This window comes from Coffea eugenioides, chromosome 11 (assembly GCF_003713205.1).
Source record: "Coffea eugenioides isolate CCC68of chromosome 11, Ceug_1.0, whole genome shotgun sequence".
NCBI classification, from domain to species: Eukaryota; Viridiplantae; Streptophyta; class Magnoliopsida; order Gentianales; family Rubiaceae; genus Coffea; species Coffea eugenioides.
Genome location: NC_040045.1, coordinates 40,145,889 through 40,164,360, shown reverse-complemented (window position 1 = coordinate 40,164,360; position 18,472 = coordinate 40,145,889). Strand labels below are relative to the sequence as shown.

The window sequence follows — 18,472 nt, the reverse complement described above, 5'->3', positions numbered from 1 at the left end:
ACTGTCCCTTTTACGCTAATTTGCACCTAAACTTTTGGAAACACGTAGAAAAAAGTGGCAAAAGTACATGCAAGTTGGGCTAATATGCCAAGAAATTGCATGATCCGTGCCTAATTAAAGTTAAGATGCATCATTGCTCCGATTTCAACAAATGCAACTCTTTGAGAACTGTAACCAGATCCAGAATCAAGTTGAGAGAAAAAAAGAGCTCCATCAAGCAGCGCTCACTCTGCTTTAATCCACAGTTGTGTTCCTCTCCTCTTGTTATTAAGTCTACATTTTAAGTTTAGACCAGCTTTTTGGGTAGAATTTTTTTAAAAAAAATTATGATGTATTTTCTATGAGATGATCATCGTATATACATTTTTGTATGTCAAAGTTGATTGACAATTTTGATACAGAAACTTTAAGCTCGTGTTTTTTTCCCTATAGTTTAAATGTCAGAACGTTAATTATTCGAAGAAAGCGTAAAATCAGCTTGTTAATTTGGATGATCATCAGTACGTGTGTTTAGATAGGCATTATATACATAAAAATTATTTGCTTACATCGTAAATACATTTTTTAACATATATTTATCTTCTTAATCACTTTTTTATGTCGCATACATCACATCATAGAAAATACATCACATCATAAAAAATACTAAAGTATATGTGTTTGGATATAGTATTATTTAAAATAATTACTGTAATACTTTTTAGATATGATAATTTTTCAACACACATTTATCTTCTCAATCACCTTTTCATGTCGCATATATTACATCATAAAAAGTACTACAGTATATGTGTTTGGATAGAGTATTATTTAAAATAATTACTGTAATATTTTTTGAATATGATATAAAAAGACGATTGAAAATATAAAAAATATATTCGCAAAACAAGAAAAATATTATTTTAAAAAAAAATTTAACCATCCAAGCGCACTTATTAACCCCATCCAAACACACTTGATATCGAAGGTTCCAAATTCATATCATCATTCAAAAATATCCATGGCGGTTTTACTTTTACCAGTACTAGCACTTAAGCGGCACGCTCCATAACGGCGAGTGGGGCCAAGAGCTATTCATGGATAGCCCTCTGAAGTCAAAGCGATTCAAACTCGTATCACGTGAGATTCTTCCAGGCTGTGGGTGGGACCTTCGTACGTGGAAGTCGCCGAAGTCATCCTCAAACTGGCTAAGATAAACCTTTTTGTTTTTTAACCAAACAGCGGTTGATCAGGGCCGTTTGTTATAGCGACTGATGCTATGGATTGGAGAATCACAGCTGTAAGTCTGCAAATTAGTCAAAAAGAGCGGCCCCACTTGGCGTTTTTCACTTATTTACTAAATCCAGTCCCCCACTAGATTTTAAGCTTTCACAGTGGTATTGGTTTCGTTAGCAGGAAAAAAATGGCGCGTGAGCATTATTATTATTTATTAGTACTACTTTACTGCTAGTACGATCAATGATGCCGAAGAATGAATGTTAAACAGCTCCTTCTTTACTGTCATGTTTTAAACGCTGCTGTTAAGATTGAAAGCCAGTAGTATAAGTAGTTCTGCGAGAATGATTATTAAAAGTGTATACTATCATATTACTAGTAGTTTTCTGTCCTCTTTGTATGTAAATGGAATATACTACTTCAAATACCAATTCTGCCCTCCTTCCATAAATGCGTAATTTTTCATATACTACTCCTCCAATTTCTGTTGAAATTTGTAGCGCACATGAGATGGTACCATCCACGCAATTTTCTAAATCAGCGTAACATTATTGAGCCTTGTCCAATTGTTTCTTTTGCATAGACACTAACGTGGAAGGCCGTGGTGGTTTGTTGGTTTTTTTTTTCCTTCCATTTGATAGACAAAATTTTGAATAATTTCAATCCCGTTATGAAGACAGGTTAAGGCATACTTTCAAAATTAGCCTTATTTAGAAAGGAATTTTCTACTAAAAAATTTATATATTTTCTGTAAATACATCTTTCAATTATTTTGTTATTTCATATATATATCAAATTTTTACAATACATTTTTTTACAAAAATTTCAGAAAATTGCAATCCAAACACAATCACTTATGGAAGCGCTCACAGATTATCTCGAATCTGATTATTTGTAAAATAATAAGAGTTAGAACTTCTTTTTTAATGCCAAAACTCGAACTTGAATGACACAAGTAGTGAGCTACTTCAGATATTGTTGTGAAAAAAATTTTTTTTTTGGGGTGAAAATCTTGAATGTCAAGAGTAAAATCATGTACCGTTGTAGTAGCATTCTATGGAGTCATATTAATTCTTGATCTCATCCATTAGCGGAGTAATGTAAAAGAACCCTGTGGTGGATTGTTGTACGGACAGCGTACACGATTCATATCCATGAAGTCGAATGATTTAATCCTGTATCTGGACCAGAAGACAAAATCCAAACTCGTACTAAGTACACTCGGTTCAATGAACCCAACGTTGAAACCTAAAAATTCTTGAGGATTTCGCAAGGCCGAAGTGCTAATCACCTCTCATTCCCCAAATCCTTTCGTATCTTTCCGTAGATAAATTTGTCATTTTACCAATAATAACGACAAAACAGAACCAGCCGCGACAAATCTGCTAGCAGAAACCAAAATCAGCAAAAATATTATCGCGACCAGCACCACTTGTGGCGCATCTAATCTAAGCACCCTCTCTCTCTCTCTCTCTCTCTACTTAATAGTTAATGTCCCTACCAACTTTACACAAGGCAATTTCCAAGAACCCTCCCCGCAGAACCTTTAGCCTAAAAAGCCATGCCAAAATCAAATGCATGCACCCCAATTTCCCTGTTCCCTAAGGCACCTTAATTTTGTACTCCTATTAGTTTTTATACATGCCCTCCTATACACCCCCTCTCTCTCTCCAGATATATATATGTGTATATATGTCACTTTCTTCCCCCAACCCCAGTTTACTAAATACTCAAACCACAACATACGACTGTTCTAGCTAGCTAGCGAGCGATCCATTGAGCATCGCAAAAAAAAAAAAAAAAAGGAGCTGCATCAGTATTCAGCTTTAGCTAGAAACAGAGATTCTTGAAATGGATAGTTTCTACAGGTGCTCATCTGCAACATCTTCCTCGTCTGATTCATCGTCTTCTGATTCTTCTTTGTCCGGTAAAACACCAAGAGATGCTAGCAGGTCCGAGAGGATAAAAGGGCCGTGGAGTGCGGAGGAGGACAAGATCCTAACCCGCCTAGTAGAGAAATATGGGGCTAGAAACTGGTCCTTGATTAGCAACTACATAAAGGGGCGGTCTGGAAAATCTTGCAGGCTTAGATGGTGCAACCAGCTGAGTCCTAGCGTTGAACACCGGCCGTTTTCGCCGGAGGAAGACGACACCATCTTAGCTGCTCATGCAAAATACGGGAATAGATGGGCAACCATTGCTCGGTTGCTCCCCGGTCGGACCGATAATGCGGTCAAGAACCACTGGAACTCGACGCTGAAAAGAAGATATCAGCAACAAAAAGAGACAAATCATCAGCAACAGCAAGAGAACCAAATGACGGAAGCAATGGACATTGCTGCTGATGTCAAGAATGAGTTCTCGGGATTTGTGCCATTTCCCGAGAGTAACAATAATATTACTGCTACCTCGAGCTCGAGGGTGAATTCCAGGGTGGTTCCTTTTACCGACTACGATGAGTCCGACCCGATGACGACGTTGTCCTTAGCGCCGCCTGGGATGCATAGGGGTCCCGGGTTGGGGGCGGAGGAGAACTTGCCGGCGGGGTTTTGGGATGCAATGAGAAATGTGATCGCCAGGGAGGTTAGGGAGTATGTTGCCTCGTCGTTTTCGGCAACTTCCTCCGGGTTTCATTAGCACGAGGATTAATGATGCTTGTTGTTATTACTCAATTTGCTCTTAATTAATTTGTTTATATTCTCACGATTAGTAAAAAAAAAGAAAAAAAAATTCTGAATGCCTCGAGTTGGAAGGAATGGTGGTTTTAATTATTTTAGCAATATCTTTCACGTGAACCTGATTAATGGGGAAAACCTTTATTTTTTTTGTTCCCCCAATTCCATTTCCAATTTCTAAGCCGTATCATTGTGCTTCCTTTAGATTATTTATCCATTATTTGAGGCCAAGATTGAAGTCAGAATCTTGGACACGATGGCTAAATACTTTAACTGGAAATGTAGGACGACTCTACTTTCTTGTTCGGCTAATAAAATGCTTCTTGTGGTCTCTCGATATTTTTTTCCCTTTGCAAACAAGGCACCTTCTTGAAAACTGCATTTCAAACCGACCCCTGGAAATTAGAAAAAATAAATGTACGCCACCTTTGAGCAAATACAAGGGGGCTTGAAGATTATTTTGCAATTGTCCTGCTTCATAGCCACAAGAGGAAGAAGGGTAAAACTTTTTGTTACATTCGGAATGAGTTCAAAGCTCCTGCATGAGTTCCTTCAAAAATCGCATTTTCGCCTGGTTACACATGCTGTACTTAAAACTTGCTGGAATCTAAAACAAACAGAGTTGCAGGTTGCATCCTGCTCATTATTTTTTGGCTTTTGGTGGACCTAAAACTTTTGGAAGTGTATAAAATATATGATTATTGAGGAAGTTAGTGAAATGACCATCTCTGTTGGAAATATGCATTTTCATGGGTATCTGATCTCTCATACATAAATTTTATTTCACTACAAAGTTAGACCTTGCTTTGGTTGTCTTTTTTTTTTTTCAAAATATTTTTACATTTTCTGTAAACTCATTTTTTATTCAATTTTTTACCTCATGTACATTAAATCACTACGGTATATTTTTTCGCAAAAACTCTAGAAAACAGCAATTCAAATGGGCTCTAAGCTACAGTGACAGCTAAAGAGAGGGCGAGGAAAAGTCACTCTCTTATCTTGAAAACAAATACATGAACCCTGCAGCTCCCCATTGAACAAACGAGCATACATAGTTTACCATTTCTGTGCATCTTAGCTGGGAACCATTTACTTAGCAGCATTTAGCTGCCAATCTCAAATTCTTCGGAAGCATACACATACAACTTGGTTGACGATATGCATTTTAGACTGCGTAGTGCGCGCTTAGTTATATGATCAATGTTTCACATACATACTCATCGTTACAGCTCTTAAAAAAAGCAAAAAAAAAAAAATAATAATAATAATTGATGGCGAACCACACAACCAATATTTTATGTAGCTACATAATACAGGTGAATTATATTAATATAATTTAAGAGGAGGGATGGATTGGATGATCGGAAAAGATGGAGTATAAGTGAGATGTCTCCAGTTTAAGATCTTTCATTAGCACTAAAAAAAATTAATATGAATCCCATTATGAATCAATTATAAAATCTAATTGATCCGTGAGAATAGATGAGATTATAATTTTAGAGTTTCATCTTGTGATGATCATTTAATTGAGAACTATAAATATCTTTTTTCATCCTTTTCTTCTTCTTTTTGGGGTTAATTTTTGGCATGTTTCCTAGCTAGGAGCTACACGTTATCTAGAAATGGCATTAGGACATTTTATATCTTTTTGTGTTTTGAGGGCATTTTATATTTGAAAGCATTTATGAACCGCAAGTGATAATGTGAATGACCAATTGATAATTTGACCAAACTAAAAAACGAAACATGAAAGACAGGAATCATTATTACGGGGGAGGGCTCCTGGAAGGTCGAAACTGGAAAATCGTGGTGGGATCAAGGCCACAGGTTCCTTGTCCTTAGTCTTTTTTTTTTTTTTTCTTCCTGCAACGATATATTTGTATAACATGCTTTATCCTAATCTAAAGGGAAGGGGGAGCCGAAGAAAGCCGTGATAGAGAGATAGTGGATATACAGACCCAACTAGACCAAAAAATACTCTGACACAACTCTTAAATTTTTTTCGCTGCAGGTGAAATTTAAACTCTCACCTACAGCCCAAAGCCCAAAGCCCAAAGCCCAAAGAGGGAGTTAAAGCCCCTCTCTCATGGCATGCTCTTGACGGAAAGCTCGCTGTTCCCAGTTCCCACTTTGAGTTGTACTTTTCTTTCAATCTCAAACTTAATTTAAGGGTGGCAAGCTCCATGTTGTAAACGTGCTCAACAGCCAGAGTCAGTGTGAAACCAACATCCTGTTTCGGCCACCATGCTTTGTGGTACCTGGCTTTAACAACACTACCTTTTTTTTTTTTTTTTCCTAACGATAATAATAACAACACTACTTGCCCTTGATAAAATTTTGCATCAATGCCCATTTGGGCACCTAGAGAATTGTAGCTGCCCCCTGCCACCACAAGGTTTCTTTCTCCTTTGTGGTTGCAATATGAGCACTAAAATCTATCAGCCAATTTTGATCTCAATGGTGCATAATCGATAAAATTGAAGACTCAAAAGAATGAATTTGGGCAAAGTAAAAAAAAAAAAACCCAAAAGGAAAAGTCTTTCCAACTTGTTTAGTATCTCGTTTCAACTTGGGAATTAAGATGATCACGTTTATGCCAGCCAGCTTTTAAACACTGCCTTGGAATTTTGGCAAAAGAAAAAAAAAAAAAAGGAAAATAATTGGGTCATTCTTTTTCTGCCTGATAAATGGAGAGTAGATACCAAGAAAGTCATAGCTCAGTTCAGGCTTAGACAATAATTTCATGCATGGTGCTCTTGTTTTGCCTATTTGGGCTTAACCAAATATCTAAGCCTTCGGTCGTCGGCTCTTCTTTATTCGTCAGACAATGACCGGGACATCTATCATGCAGGCACCTTGAAAAATCAAGATAAGGTCAAGAATTTGAGAATTTATTTCACAGACCGATGTTGGAGAATATTACCATCAGGAATGTCTCCAGCCGTCCCACTGCCGGTCATCTAAACGGTATTAACAGAGACGTAGGCTGTCGGTTCAATATCTCAAGTCTGAAAAACGTTGCTCTAGAAACATACGTTACTTTTTACCAAAAACAGTGACATGCTGTAGATACATTCAAGAATGGGATGTCAAGTGTGAAAAGCATATGACAAGAAGTTGGGAGTGAAAATATGAAAACCCAAGAAAAGTTGCACGCATATATCTTGCTTGTATTTCTGTTTCATTACCGTATCACTTGAGTACAGAACTGAAATAAAGAACTAGTATATGTGTATCCACTCTTAATTTCGATCGTGCTCGGCCGCATATATTTTTTTTCTGGCAGCATTTATTCATTCCGTACAATAAATAGTACTCCAAGCTAAAATCTTAAGCTAGATCACTGCTCAGTTAACCATATGTTGGCTGATTGTTGGTTTAGTGAAACACATCAGGGGAATGGAGGACGATAGAGAGGAATGGCAGCAAATTTCATCAATCCTTTGGTGCAGTCATCGCCATTTCCCTCTCTGCTAGCAAAGTAGTTAGGCCTGACCCGACTCAGCGTATATGAAAACCCATCTCCACCTCCTTGATTGGGAGGTGCCACCAGGGTTGCGGCCTTAAAATCGCATGTCAAGAAGCTGTAGAGGTTTGGTAGCAGGTACACACTGTGAGGCTTCACGGTGTCGTTAGGAGGAGGATACCTGAACACTGATGCACCACCACAACAATTAACGTTAGATCAAACCATTAATTAAACAGTAATATTCAGTTGTTGATGACATTTACATTGTACTAAATAAGGTCCCGAAGCAGATTAATGTGCACAATTAGTTAGTAGATTTCGAAAATCCAATCCAAATTTATACAATTTGGGTCGCCTAATCTAGAATCAAAAAACGAGTGTACATCAAAATTGGATTGAATCAGATTTTCTGACTCAGCTGATAAAAATTTCAAGTGATGACAATAATGCAAGGCTAACCTAGTGTGTCGTTAAGGAAAAAGGGACCGTGTTTCAAGGCCCAATCAGTGTAATTGTAGCCGTAGCGCCATCCCTCTGAGCCTCCAACAACAACCGTTTCAGCTTGGCTAATTGCCAAGGTGGCTACTAAGGTTAGGAGAAGGATAAGTAACCCTTTACCAAAACTCATGGTAATGGCCATCTCTATATTGTCTGTATTCGAATTAATATGCAGCTAGAAAAGATGAGATGTAGCTAGTTGGATGATCTGAATTTGGGATGGAATTTAGTTGGGTTTATATAGATGTTCCTGGCAACACTCTCCTTGACTGGTTCTCAAGATTAAAAATAGCAGATTGCTGACTGCACAGAATATGTTGAAGATCATCATCGTGCTAGTTTTCTTAGTTAATGTTGAAAATTACCCAACAAAATTCTAGACTTCCATGCCTAGCTCTGACCGCATTATGGTTTACCTTATTCTGTCTAATTCTCATTAATGCCCCGAGGAGGCTTCAACATTGAAATTCTTTACAGGTTAAGGTTGCACAAGCTTCCGGGACTTGTTAAGACTTAAAGGGCGGGCATAAATGTCAAGGTGTTGGTTGACGAGGAAAATTTAAGAGCCAGGATGATTCAAGTTTCTTCAAAGACGAAGAATATGGTTACATTAAATCATTACTATGATTACGAGGTGCCCCGGAAGTCAGCTAAAGACAACTGAATTTGGGTTGGTACGTAATGGAACTTCACCAAGTTTTGAAACGGTATTTCAAAGGCATCATTGGCCAGACGAGGAGAAAGAAATTGCGCTTGTCTACAACCTTACAACAGATTCAAATGGTTTTCTAGATACCCGCATGTTTTCGATTTGGTTGTCTTGCCTCCAATGTTCTTCTATCTTGAAAAGGAAGGATAAAGGTGTAGAGGAAGGAAAATGTGACAGCAAAAACCAATTTCATGGTGAGAAAATAGGACCACTGATCATGGTTTATGTTCATCTCTTACTTGCATAAATGCAGCAAAACAGCATCCATGCTTATAATTTGTATCTTCAAACCAAAGCGAAGATTATATATCATTTGATGTTTAACGTTTACGTGCCAGGAAACTGGAAAAAAAAGGAAAAAGAAAAGACATAAAATAAAGGGATGAAAAAAAAATTACTCTTGAAAGGCATAAATTTAGTTTAAATCCTTAAAATTTTCCCCGTCGGTTGGTATTCACTTCTATATATGATTTGTACAATTTATTATAATTTAAATCAAATAAAAAAGAATAAGTAATACAATACTAAAATAAACACAGATACCAATTTTTTTTTTTTTGGAAAAAGAGGTACTAAAATTGTTTTTTATTTAAAAGGTAGTTTTTTTAATATTTTAGTTTACGTGAACTTTTAGGCTAATATTATTGTTAATTTTTATTAATGTGTTTATAGTTTAGTATTATTGCTTTTTCTTCTCAAAGATTAATCTCCACTTGTCTTCTCTAAGTTTAAAAATGAGGCATATCAACCATTTTAGCAAACTGATTAAGAATTTCATATTTGAATAATTTGATAAAAAAAATGACACTGATATCTGTCTAAAAGTTTAAATAAATTAAAATGACAAATATATTACTTTTAAAAAAATGAGTTTGGTATTACCTTTTTTTATATAAATTTTGGTAATTGTATTTATTTTTAGTATTCTGTTATTTATCCATGTTGTTTCACTTAAAGTCTAATAAATTGAATAAAACATTGTATATAGAAGTAAACACTAATCCAATAGGAACATTTCAAGGATATAAATTAAATATCAACTTTCTTTAACTTTTTTTATCTTGATATTTTTGTATAATTGATATGATGGAGAAGAAATAAATCTTCAAGAAATGAAAGGAAATAATATTAAGTTATAAATAATTTCATGAATAAAGGCAATAATGTAATTGCACTCATACAAAGTCATAAATTTTTGGGCAAAAACCCGCTGTGGTTCTCAAACTTTCAACTTTGCGCACTTTTAGTCCTCCAACTAATAAGTGCATAAATGTAGTTCTCCAATTAATAAAAATGTATAGTTATAGTCCTTCCGTCCAAATGGATGGGAAATGCATCATGAATTGCTCACATGGCATTTTTTTTTGGGATAATTACAAAATCCTCCTTAGAGGTTTCTAACAATTTCACTGAGCTTTCCTGAGATTTGAAAAATTACACTTACTTCCCTTGATTTGATTGTTTTAGTAACAAAATCTTAAAATAATATTGACTTGTTCAAATTTTTAAATGAATATCCAAAAATACCCTTGTGTAATGAGTTTTAATTTATTTTTCTATATAATTATAAGATTATCTAGTATAATTATAAGAAAAATGTCCAAAAATTTTCAAGTCCATACCTACTATTTGATAAACAACTATAATAATAATTTTATCATTATGATAGGATACTTTTGATGGTATTTTATTATGGATTTAAATTTATAAGATAGAAAAAAATATTGAAATAATTCATTTAGAGTTTATGAATTTTTCGAGTAGTTGGATTATCATAATTTAATAGTAATTTTGGGCCATTTTCTTTTCATTTATTGTTAATTTTAATACCAAAAAATAGAAAACAAAGATCAGCAAATACATTGGATTGCATATAAAGTTAACTCGTAAAAAAAATCACTACTTGGACATTCGGTTACACTAGAAACTAGAGGTGAAAGTGGTAGTTCTACAGTTTTATTGACAAAAAACTTTTAAAAAAAAGGAATAAGAAGGAAAGAGAATGAAAAAATAATTTTAAAAGTCATTCTAAGTATACACATATCAAACAAGGAAATTTTATTAAAATATTTAAGGGTAGTATTATCATTTTAAATGATAAGGGAGGTATATGTAATTTTTAAAATCTTAAGGGAGCTAAATGAAATTGTTAAAAACCTCAAGGGAGGTTTCTGAAATTATCCCTTTATTTTTTGTATCATCCCTAACAGCCAAATTAGATGGAAGGACAATGATTACACATTTTTATTAATTGGAGAACTATATTTACGCACTTATTAATTGGAGGATTAAAATGCACAAAGTTGAAAGTTCGAGAATCACAGCGATTTTTTGCCCTAAATTTTTTATAGTAGGTGTAGTATTTATACTCTGGAAATCACTTACCACCCTCAAAAGTATATAATAAGTAGGCTTTTTCCACATCCCAAAAGTATAACTTGTTGTACATAAACCTAAATTTAGCTGCATTTGCTGTTTGCAGCTATAGAATCGAAAATTCAATATGTGAAGGTATTAATCCCTCGAGCTGTTGCTTGGCACAATTTCTAGCTAACTTTTCCTCCTTCATTTCCTGCTTTCTTTCCTTGCGCGTTTTGGGCCAAGTGACATTACCCGGATCACGAGGGTCAATTATAAGTTTCTCGAGGACAATAGCGTTCTCGAGGAAGTATTCAACAAGTTCAAGTTCACTTCTGCGACCATAGTATCCAAGTAACTCAACCACTTTCAGATGTTGGAGCGGAAAGCTGGCAGCTTTCTTCAACTTTCTATCTCCCCTGACCATATCATTCCACCATGATTCCAACTGCAAACAGATTAAGCTGTCAATAACTAAAATATTGCAGATCAAAAAGAACGGGGGAAAATCTGCTAAGAGTACACAACACAAATTAGAAAAAGAAAGAAACGAATAGGAGCAGCAACAGAAACAGCATGTCACACTGACACGAAGCATGTTAGTATAATCATTGCCTTTTCGCTTTCAAGAATTGATTGGGCTCCTAGACTGCGTTTAAATGTTCATAATCATAAGAATGTTCAAGTCCCAGAGTATGATGCTCAATGGCATGGCATGGCATGCAGCAAATGCCACGGTGAATGACAAGAATAACTAAAGCAAGGCTCAAGAAAACAAAACCAGACAGTAAAAGAAAACGATGGCTGAGATTAGTACAGCAATATGCTACCTTCAGCACAAACTTCTCCAAGTTGGGGGAAGCCCTGATCAAAGAAGTAAATCCAATCAAACTGTCATCTTTTGATGCAAAAGCTATTAAGACGAACTCCTTCAGATTGGTAAGTTGAGGAAGCTCATGAACAATTCCTTTTTCCTAGGATGATCAAACAAGAAGAAAGCAAAATCAAACCAGTGAGGCAAGCAGTTGGCAGTGATTATAAACAATAGTTGGAAAGGAATCTCTTCAAAGAGTTCCATTAAATAACTAGAAAAAACCTGTGAAACTTGAAACTCGTCGGCACGTAAAGTAAGAACCTCTAGTTTTGACAAGCAGCAAGAAAGCCAAGAAGTAACATCCCTGACCAAGTTAAGGGAATCCCCAGAAACCCATACATTCACAAGCATGGGGACATTCTGAAGTACAAGATGGTGTGCTGCTGTAGTTGTAAGGGAGACTAAATTTGTGTCGCTGACAATAATGGATTGCAACTTCAAACAGCAGCATACCTCCAGATATTTCAAGGCAATAGATGGACCACAAACTCGAAGGTTGATCAAAACTGAAGAGGCCTCCACTACCAGGCGCTCAAGAAATGGACAATTGATCAAGAAGAATTCCAGTACCCCCCCAGTTACATTCAGACTTTTCAAACTCAATGCTCCAAGGGACTTGAAGCCAATCTGTGCATGATGATGGATTTCAGAGTAACCAGGTTGAGATTTACCACTGCTAAGACAAAAAAGTTCATAATGAAAAGTATATGATTCTCGAGAAGAAGGCGGGCCATCATCTGGAAACAGGTCCAATTCCAGCCTTTGCACTCTCCTTGCAAATGCATGCTGAAGCCATTCATCAATCTCATCTGCATAAAAATTGTCCAAATAATATGCAACTCTCAAATAATCTAATCCCAAGCATTTGTTTGATTGGAGCAGCACCTTGTCAACCCATTCAACATACTTACGCTTTTCCTTTTTAACAAAGTCCAGATTCCTTGCCCTGCTGCGTATTAAAAACATCCTCTTTCGCACTTTCGAAGCATCAAAATCAAGGCAAGCCATAGACCTCCACAGATCTATCCAACGCTTTGAAAGAACACTTGTTCTGGCTGCTTCTTTTAGCGTTAGAGAAGACAGAATATAAACAAGGATTTCATCCGGAAACTGACTAATTTGATCCTTGAGGGGCTACCCTATCTTTGCACACTATTGAGAAGGGAGAGGGGAAGAAAAAGATCCAGCAGCAACCATATGTTTCCTTTAGCAAATAGTTACAAGAAAGAAAATTCTTTTGTTTTGTGTTAGTAAGAGTGATCCTGTCTCACCTTCCTCGGTCCAAAACCAGTGGCAAGTATTGCCCTTGATTCCATCATGATCAAAACTTTCTGCTACTTTTCCCTCTGTTATCAAGAATGAGAAAATGAATAACAAAAGAATTACATTTAGTACCATTTTAAGAGCAACAAGAACAAGATTACTGTGTCGAAGCTCGTTAATTGACCACATGGAGTCCTATGTGAACAAAAGAACCATACAAGTCCTTAGAAGGAAAGTAAGCCTGACAAAATACCCATTAAGAATGACCAGGACTGATAGCACTGAATCCAAAAACAACAGCCAAAAACAAAAAAAAAATCTGCTACAATGCAGGATTTTTTTGTTGTCCTCCTTGCATGCTCTTCTTCCAACATAAATAACAACACATAAAAACACAAATATACCGCTGCAATAAAAACATAACCTTGGAATAAACTGCAAGCATGCCGGCAGATAAAATCAGTCAACAAATGAAACAAATATAATTCAGCTTAAGCATGGTTATCAGAAATTCGTCCTATAATCAAAAAAATCTAGTAACAATTCAGTCTTGGCCAAAATCATTCTAATTAAAGGATGCTGCATAACAAAATTGCTCCAAAAATCTAACAGATATCAAAACATTCAATAGTAGGAATATATATGCATATAAGCTACCAAAAAACGTAAACCACAAACTTAGCAGCCAAATAATATAGCTAAACTAAAGATCCTACCAGAAAAAAAAAGAAAAGAAAAGAAAACAAATATGGAAGTGAGGCAGCTACAATCAATTACAATTCCAAAAAAAAAAAAGGAATTTTGAAACTAATTGCTGCAGTTCACCGTCGGGCCGCGGATTGCTACAATTAATTGAATAGAGGGCATAATCTCTATAAGCTATCTATAGTTCCCGAAAGCATGCTCCACCCGCATAAATAAAGTCGAATCCACTCAAATTTTTATGTATATATATAAAAAGGAAAGTCTCCCGAAAGTATGCCCTGCCTGACCCCAGTACGACAAGAGTCGTATCCACTTAAACTTTTATGTATATATATTAAAAAAAAAATAGAATAGGGGGCAGGTTACCAGCACAAAATAGTTGAAAGGGTGCATTTTGCGTTTAACTCTAAATAATTAAATTGTTGATATGTTGCTAGCTTATACGATGGAGTATGTTCCTGGTTTATAGAATTTATGTTTACGGTAAAATATTAAATATATTTAAACTCCACGTAACTTCCTATTTTATACAAGTTACAGCTACTTCATATCTAAAATCAAATCTCCACTGAATATCATTTCCCTTTAACAATTTACCAATAACACCCATGCATGTGTAGTTTTCTCGAGGGTGATTCTCATGAACCCTTACCCTTGTTTTTTCCCCCTTCTTACAAGCAGATTAGGGCACCGTACTTTGAGTATAAAATTATTACTTAAATATACTGAACAAATAATTTTTTTCATTTTTGGTAAGGAAAAAATGACAATATATTAGTCATTGTGTATTTTCTTGTGTTATTATCACTTAACCCTTTAACGTTTGGTACCACTATCAATTTCTCCCTTAACTTTACTTTTTAATCATTTTACTCTAGGGTTGATAGTCAAATTTAACGAAGTTTGTTAATTCAAGTGAAAACGTATATTTAGCCCTTAAAATTATTATCATATTGTGGTGTAGCGAGAGAGAGTGATCTCAATTCTTTTTTTTTTTTAAATACAAATAAGAAAGAGTTCAATATTTTGGTTATTTTAAAATTACTTTAGTTTTCTGTTGACTACCTATACCAATTCTAATCCCGACGACATTAAAGTAATATGATAATGTTATACTCTTTCTTATTTTCTTTTTTTTTTGTAAAATCTAATTTTCTGACTCTTTCTTTCGTATGTCTTTTTCTTTTCCTAGTATTAATAAGTGTAAAAAAAGAAACCTGAGAAAACCCTTTTATTTTTTATGTTTTTAGAACTCTTAAAGTGAAAAAAAGAAAGAATAACCATTTCAAAAATTTTTATTTTTAATTATATATAAAAAGGGTAAATACATTTAAAAGTTTTTGAACATATTGGTTAGATCAACGATGGGGTAAAATGCCTAAAAAATAATGTTAGGAAATAAAGCGATCGTATCACTATAATTTAAAGGAATAAAGTGATATTAACAATGTAGTAATGCTATAAATAAAAGGATATTTTAGTCCAAATTTTGTTAATATGTTGAGTTGGATTACCTATGGGGGTAAAGTGACTAAAAGATAACATTAGATAGTAAATTGATAGTAGTAATATAGTTTAAGGGGATAAAGTGATAATAACCCTATTTTCTTAGATTTTACTTCATGTCGTATGTTCTTTGTGTCATTTAATCCTATTGAGAGAGAAAAAAAAAAAGGTACTCCACTATATCAGTCTCATTTTCCTTTTTACTTTATCTTCCTTTCCTTATTTTGCCAATTGGTTTTCCCATAATGCTACGACTTTTTCTTCACTTTTCTACTTCAATTGAGAAAATATGATGAATTTGCAAAATTAAGAAAAAATTAAGCCATTATTCTGCTTGAAATCTTTCCCAATTTTAACCGCTTTTGTTGATTTTTGTTTTTGAAATATTAAATGAATGTTTTATAGAGAAATCTACTAATGCATCATCAATTTAGGCAGCAGCTTAATAAGGAGAAGAAAAAGAAGAGAGACACATTTAAGAATTTTTGCTTATTTGAACCTTTCAATTATCAATGATCATATTTTTGTAGGCTTTCAATAACTCTGTCCTTGCTTTGGAAAAAAACAAATGACTAGGATGTAGTAGTTGTTCTGTTTAAAATTCTTTTTACCATGTTCGGGGGCAAAAAAAATAAAGAAGATGGAGCAGAAAAGTTTCAAGGATCTCGACCAAGAGCGGTCCGTGAGCAAAGTTGGCAAACTAGGCCAAATCCCATTTTCTCAGCCTATACCTGAAATGGTTGGACTTAGGCTTTTATGATTTGACAGAAACTTCCCATTTTTCCTTATCAAGACTATCATAGTTTAGATTTGTAAAAATTGACGTAAACTCTTTGGGTTTCGAAAGAAATACTAAGAAATACTACTATCATAGTTGCAGGAAAAAAAACTATAGAGCCCAATTCGAGTCGCCATTCATTCTCTAGTTAGCCATTGCCGCCCAAACTCAGTTCGTTCCTCCACCCCCACACCATCCTAATTCCTACAGCCCTATCTCAGATTGTGGGAGGTAATTTGTAGTATATTTTCTTTTTGGTGAAACAATTCATTCGAATGTTCTTTCTACGTGCTTAATCGAAAACTATTACGATTTCCTAGAATTTGTTAGTTTTCCTGGTGATCTCTTGAACAGTTGGAGGAGCTCGAAAGCTCTCTTTGCCAGTTGACAGTAATTGTTACTGTAAAAAACTGTGAACTTGTTTTTGTAAATTTTTTGTTTTAAGGTAGGGTGGGTTGTAAAAAAGGCAGCAATTTCTGTTGTGAGTCTTGTACCACCTTTACCCTGTAAATTCATTCGGGGTATTTTTTATTTATTTATTTTTTTGGGGTGGGGGGACAATTGAATCTTGAATGCAAGTTTCCTTTTTTTTTTTTATTGGTTTCTTGTTTTTTTGGCGGACTTGATTTGGTTCTATGTGGTATCTTATAGCTGGTTCTTTTCAAATCTTGATCCTTTGTTCTCCGTTGTTGTATTGTATTATCTTTATAGGATAGTTGGAATATGTTTCGGGGACTTATTGATGAGGCTGTTAGAGCGTAAAAGATTGCATTTTGAAGAATAAAGATGGGTTCTAATCCCAAGCACCATATATTTTGCTGGAACTGGCCAGGGGATATAACCTCTCATCAGAGCCCGAAAAGTTCCACTGGCTGCCAGTTCGATACCCCTTGGCTATTTAAATCTTTTCATAACCTTGGCTTCATGGCATTTGATTTCGTCAAAAACATATCACAATCTCCAAATCAGTTGCTTAAGATCCCAGTCCAGTTACAGGCTGGAATCAAAGAAAAGGGTATTAGAAAGAAGAAGATTTTGACGTGGCAAGAGCAAGGGGAGGCTGAGCAGAGAGCGCTAGCAGCTGCCCTGGCTGCTGGAAAGGAGGCAACTGTCATCGAATTCTACTCGCCCAAATGCAGGCTTTGCAGTTCTTTACTTAATTTTGTCCGGGAAGTCGAGAATAGGAACTCTGATTGGCTTAACATTGTGATGGCTGATGCAGAGAATGATAAATGGTTACCTGAGGTACTCACAAGTCACAACCCCATCCTTGTTATCATGATTTTATTTTTCGTGAATTGCTGGGTCAAGAAGAGTTTAACGTGTATGTAACAACTTGAAGAGGAGATTTTTGTTTGTTAATTTCCATTTTTGTTCGCAATTTAATGGAAGCTTTTCGTTGTTTCTTGAGCTAAAAGAGCAAAATGACAATGTAGTGACCTCACCTTTTTGGGGCATTTATGATGCATTTGATTGGGGAATTTCTCTGTGCAATTTTTGTTTACCTTAGTTGCATCAGATCTTTAACTTGATCAAGCCAAAAAAAGTCTGATTTTCCTCTTAATCACTTGAGCTTTCATGCGTTTGTTCTCATGTCAGCATTTTTTCGAATGGTCTTAATTAAGATGTTGGTATCTTTTTCCTGCAGCTCCTCTATTATGACATAAAGTATGTGCCTTGCTTTGTCCTACTGGATAAAGATGGGAGGGCACTTGCAAAAACAGGTGTCCCAAGCAGTCGGCTGCATGTGGTGGCAGGAGTTTCTCATCTTCTCAAAATGAAACGTCCAAGAAAGTAATTGACTGTATGTTTGATTAGACCAAGGGAAATAGAGAAATTTGGAAAAGTGAACTTCCAACTTTGCCTTGTGGATCCTATTTGGATTATGTTCTTTGATCTTGTAAAAGCCTCAAAAAGTAGGAGTGGTCTTGCAAGTTGAACTGCTTGTAACCTTTCACCTGCTATGTTATGGTTGTTTCTAGTCTTTTGCTGGCCACTCTTTTACAGCTAAGTTACGTTTGAATTTGTAAAGGTCTTATTATTGTGTACATAATGAAAAACAATTGCTCAAGTGTTTCCTCCACTCGATTGCAGTTGGGAACTTGAAATTATTGGAGTTTTTTTTCTTTTTTTGTAAATCATCTTTGCAGGTTAACCTACAACAAGAGAAAGAAACACACACACACCCGGATCTAAGGTAACTCCACCAGTTTACCCAAAAGGCAATTGCTGACTTCTGGGTAAACTCACGGACCTTAAATCCAAACACACGCACACCTCTCAAAGCGATGTGGGACAAGCTTTTTATGGGGCAAGGGAACGAGGGAGGCTTAAGGGCCTTAACGAAGAACCCACCACACACTAACACTCCTCTCGCCTGTTTTTGCTTGACTACAACAACAGAAAGAAACACACACACCCG

General features: G+C 35.5%; 4 protein-coding genes across 8 annotated transcripts; 2 read left to right on the top strand and 2 right to left on the bottom strand.

Moving 5' to 3' along the window:
* Positions 1 to 2,914: 2,914 nt before the first annotated feature.
* Positions 2,915 to 4,019, top strand: LOC113753872 (transcription factor MYB77-like). The gene has a single exon (XM_027298138.1). It carries the CDS (start codon positions 3,067 to 3,069, stop codon positions 3,850 to 3,852), a length of 786 nt encoding a protein of 261 aa, XP_027153939.1. The 5' UTR covers positions 2,915 to 3,066; the 3' UTR covers positions 3,853 to 4,019.
* A 3,262-nt stretch (positions 4,020 to 7,281) lies between these two features.
* Positions 7,282 to 7,999, bottom strand: LOC113752576. The gene is made up of 2 exons (XM_027296683.1): positions 7,819 to 7,999; positions 7,282 to 7,544 (listed from the first exon to the last, which is right to left on the bottom strand). Exons 1-2 carry the CDS (start codon positions 7,997 to 7,999, stop codon positions 7,282 to 7,284), a joined length of 444 nt encoding a protein of 147 aa, XP_027152484.1.
* Positions 8,000 to 10,943: 2,944 nt separating this feature from the next.
* Positions 10,944 to 13,930, bottom strand: LOC113753659. 5 transcript variants are annotated; one of them, XM_027297874.1, is made up of 4 exons: positions 13,070 to 13,930; positions 12,021 to 12,607; positions 11,755 to 11,898; positions 10,944 to 11,372 (listed from the first exon to the last, which is right to left on the bottom strand). In XM_027297874.1, the coding sequence occupies exons 1-4, from the start codon at positions 13,248 to 13,250 to the stop codon at positions 11,049 to 11,051; spliced, it is 1,236 nt and encodes a 411-aa protein (XP_027153675.1). In that variant the 5' UTR covers positions 13,251 to 13,930; the 3' UTR covers positions 10,944 to 11,048. The 5 variants fall into 5 exon arrangements, with proteins under 5 accessions (XP_027153675.1, XP_027153676.1, XP_027153674.1 ...); XM_027297875.1 differs by having other exon boundaries at positions 12,710 to 13,160; XM_027297873.1 differs by having other exon boundaries at positions 12,021 to 12,950; positions 13,070 to 13,133.
* Positions 13,931 to 16,192: 2,262 nt separating this feature from the next.
* On the top strand, positions 16,193 to 18,035 carry LOC113753469. Its single transcript, XM_027297626.1, has 3 exons — positions 16,193 to 16,281; positions 16,762 to 17,295; positions 17,699 to 18,035. The coding sequence occupies exons 2-3, from the start codon at positions 16,837 to 16,839 to the stop codon at positions 17,846 to 17,848; spliced, it is 609 nt and encodes a 202-aa protein (XP_027153427.1). The 5' UTR covers positions 16,193 to 16,281; positions 16,762 to 16,836; the 3' UTR covers positions 17,849 to 18,035.
* Positions 18,036 to 18,472: the final 437 nt, after the last annotated feature.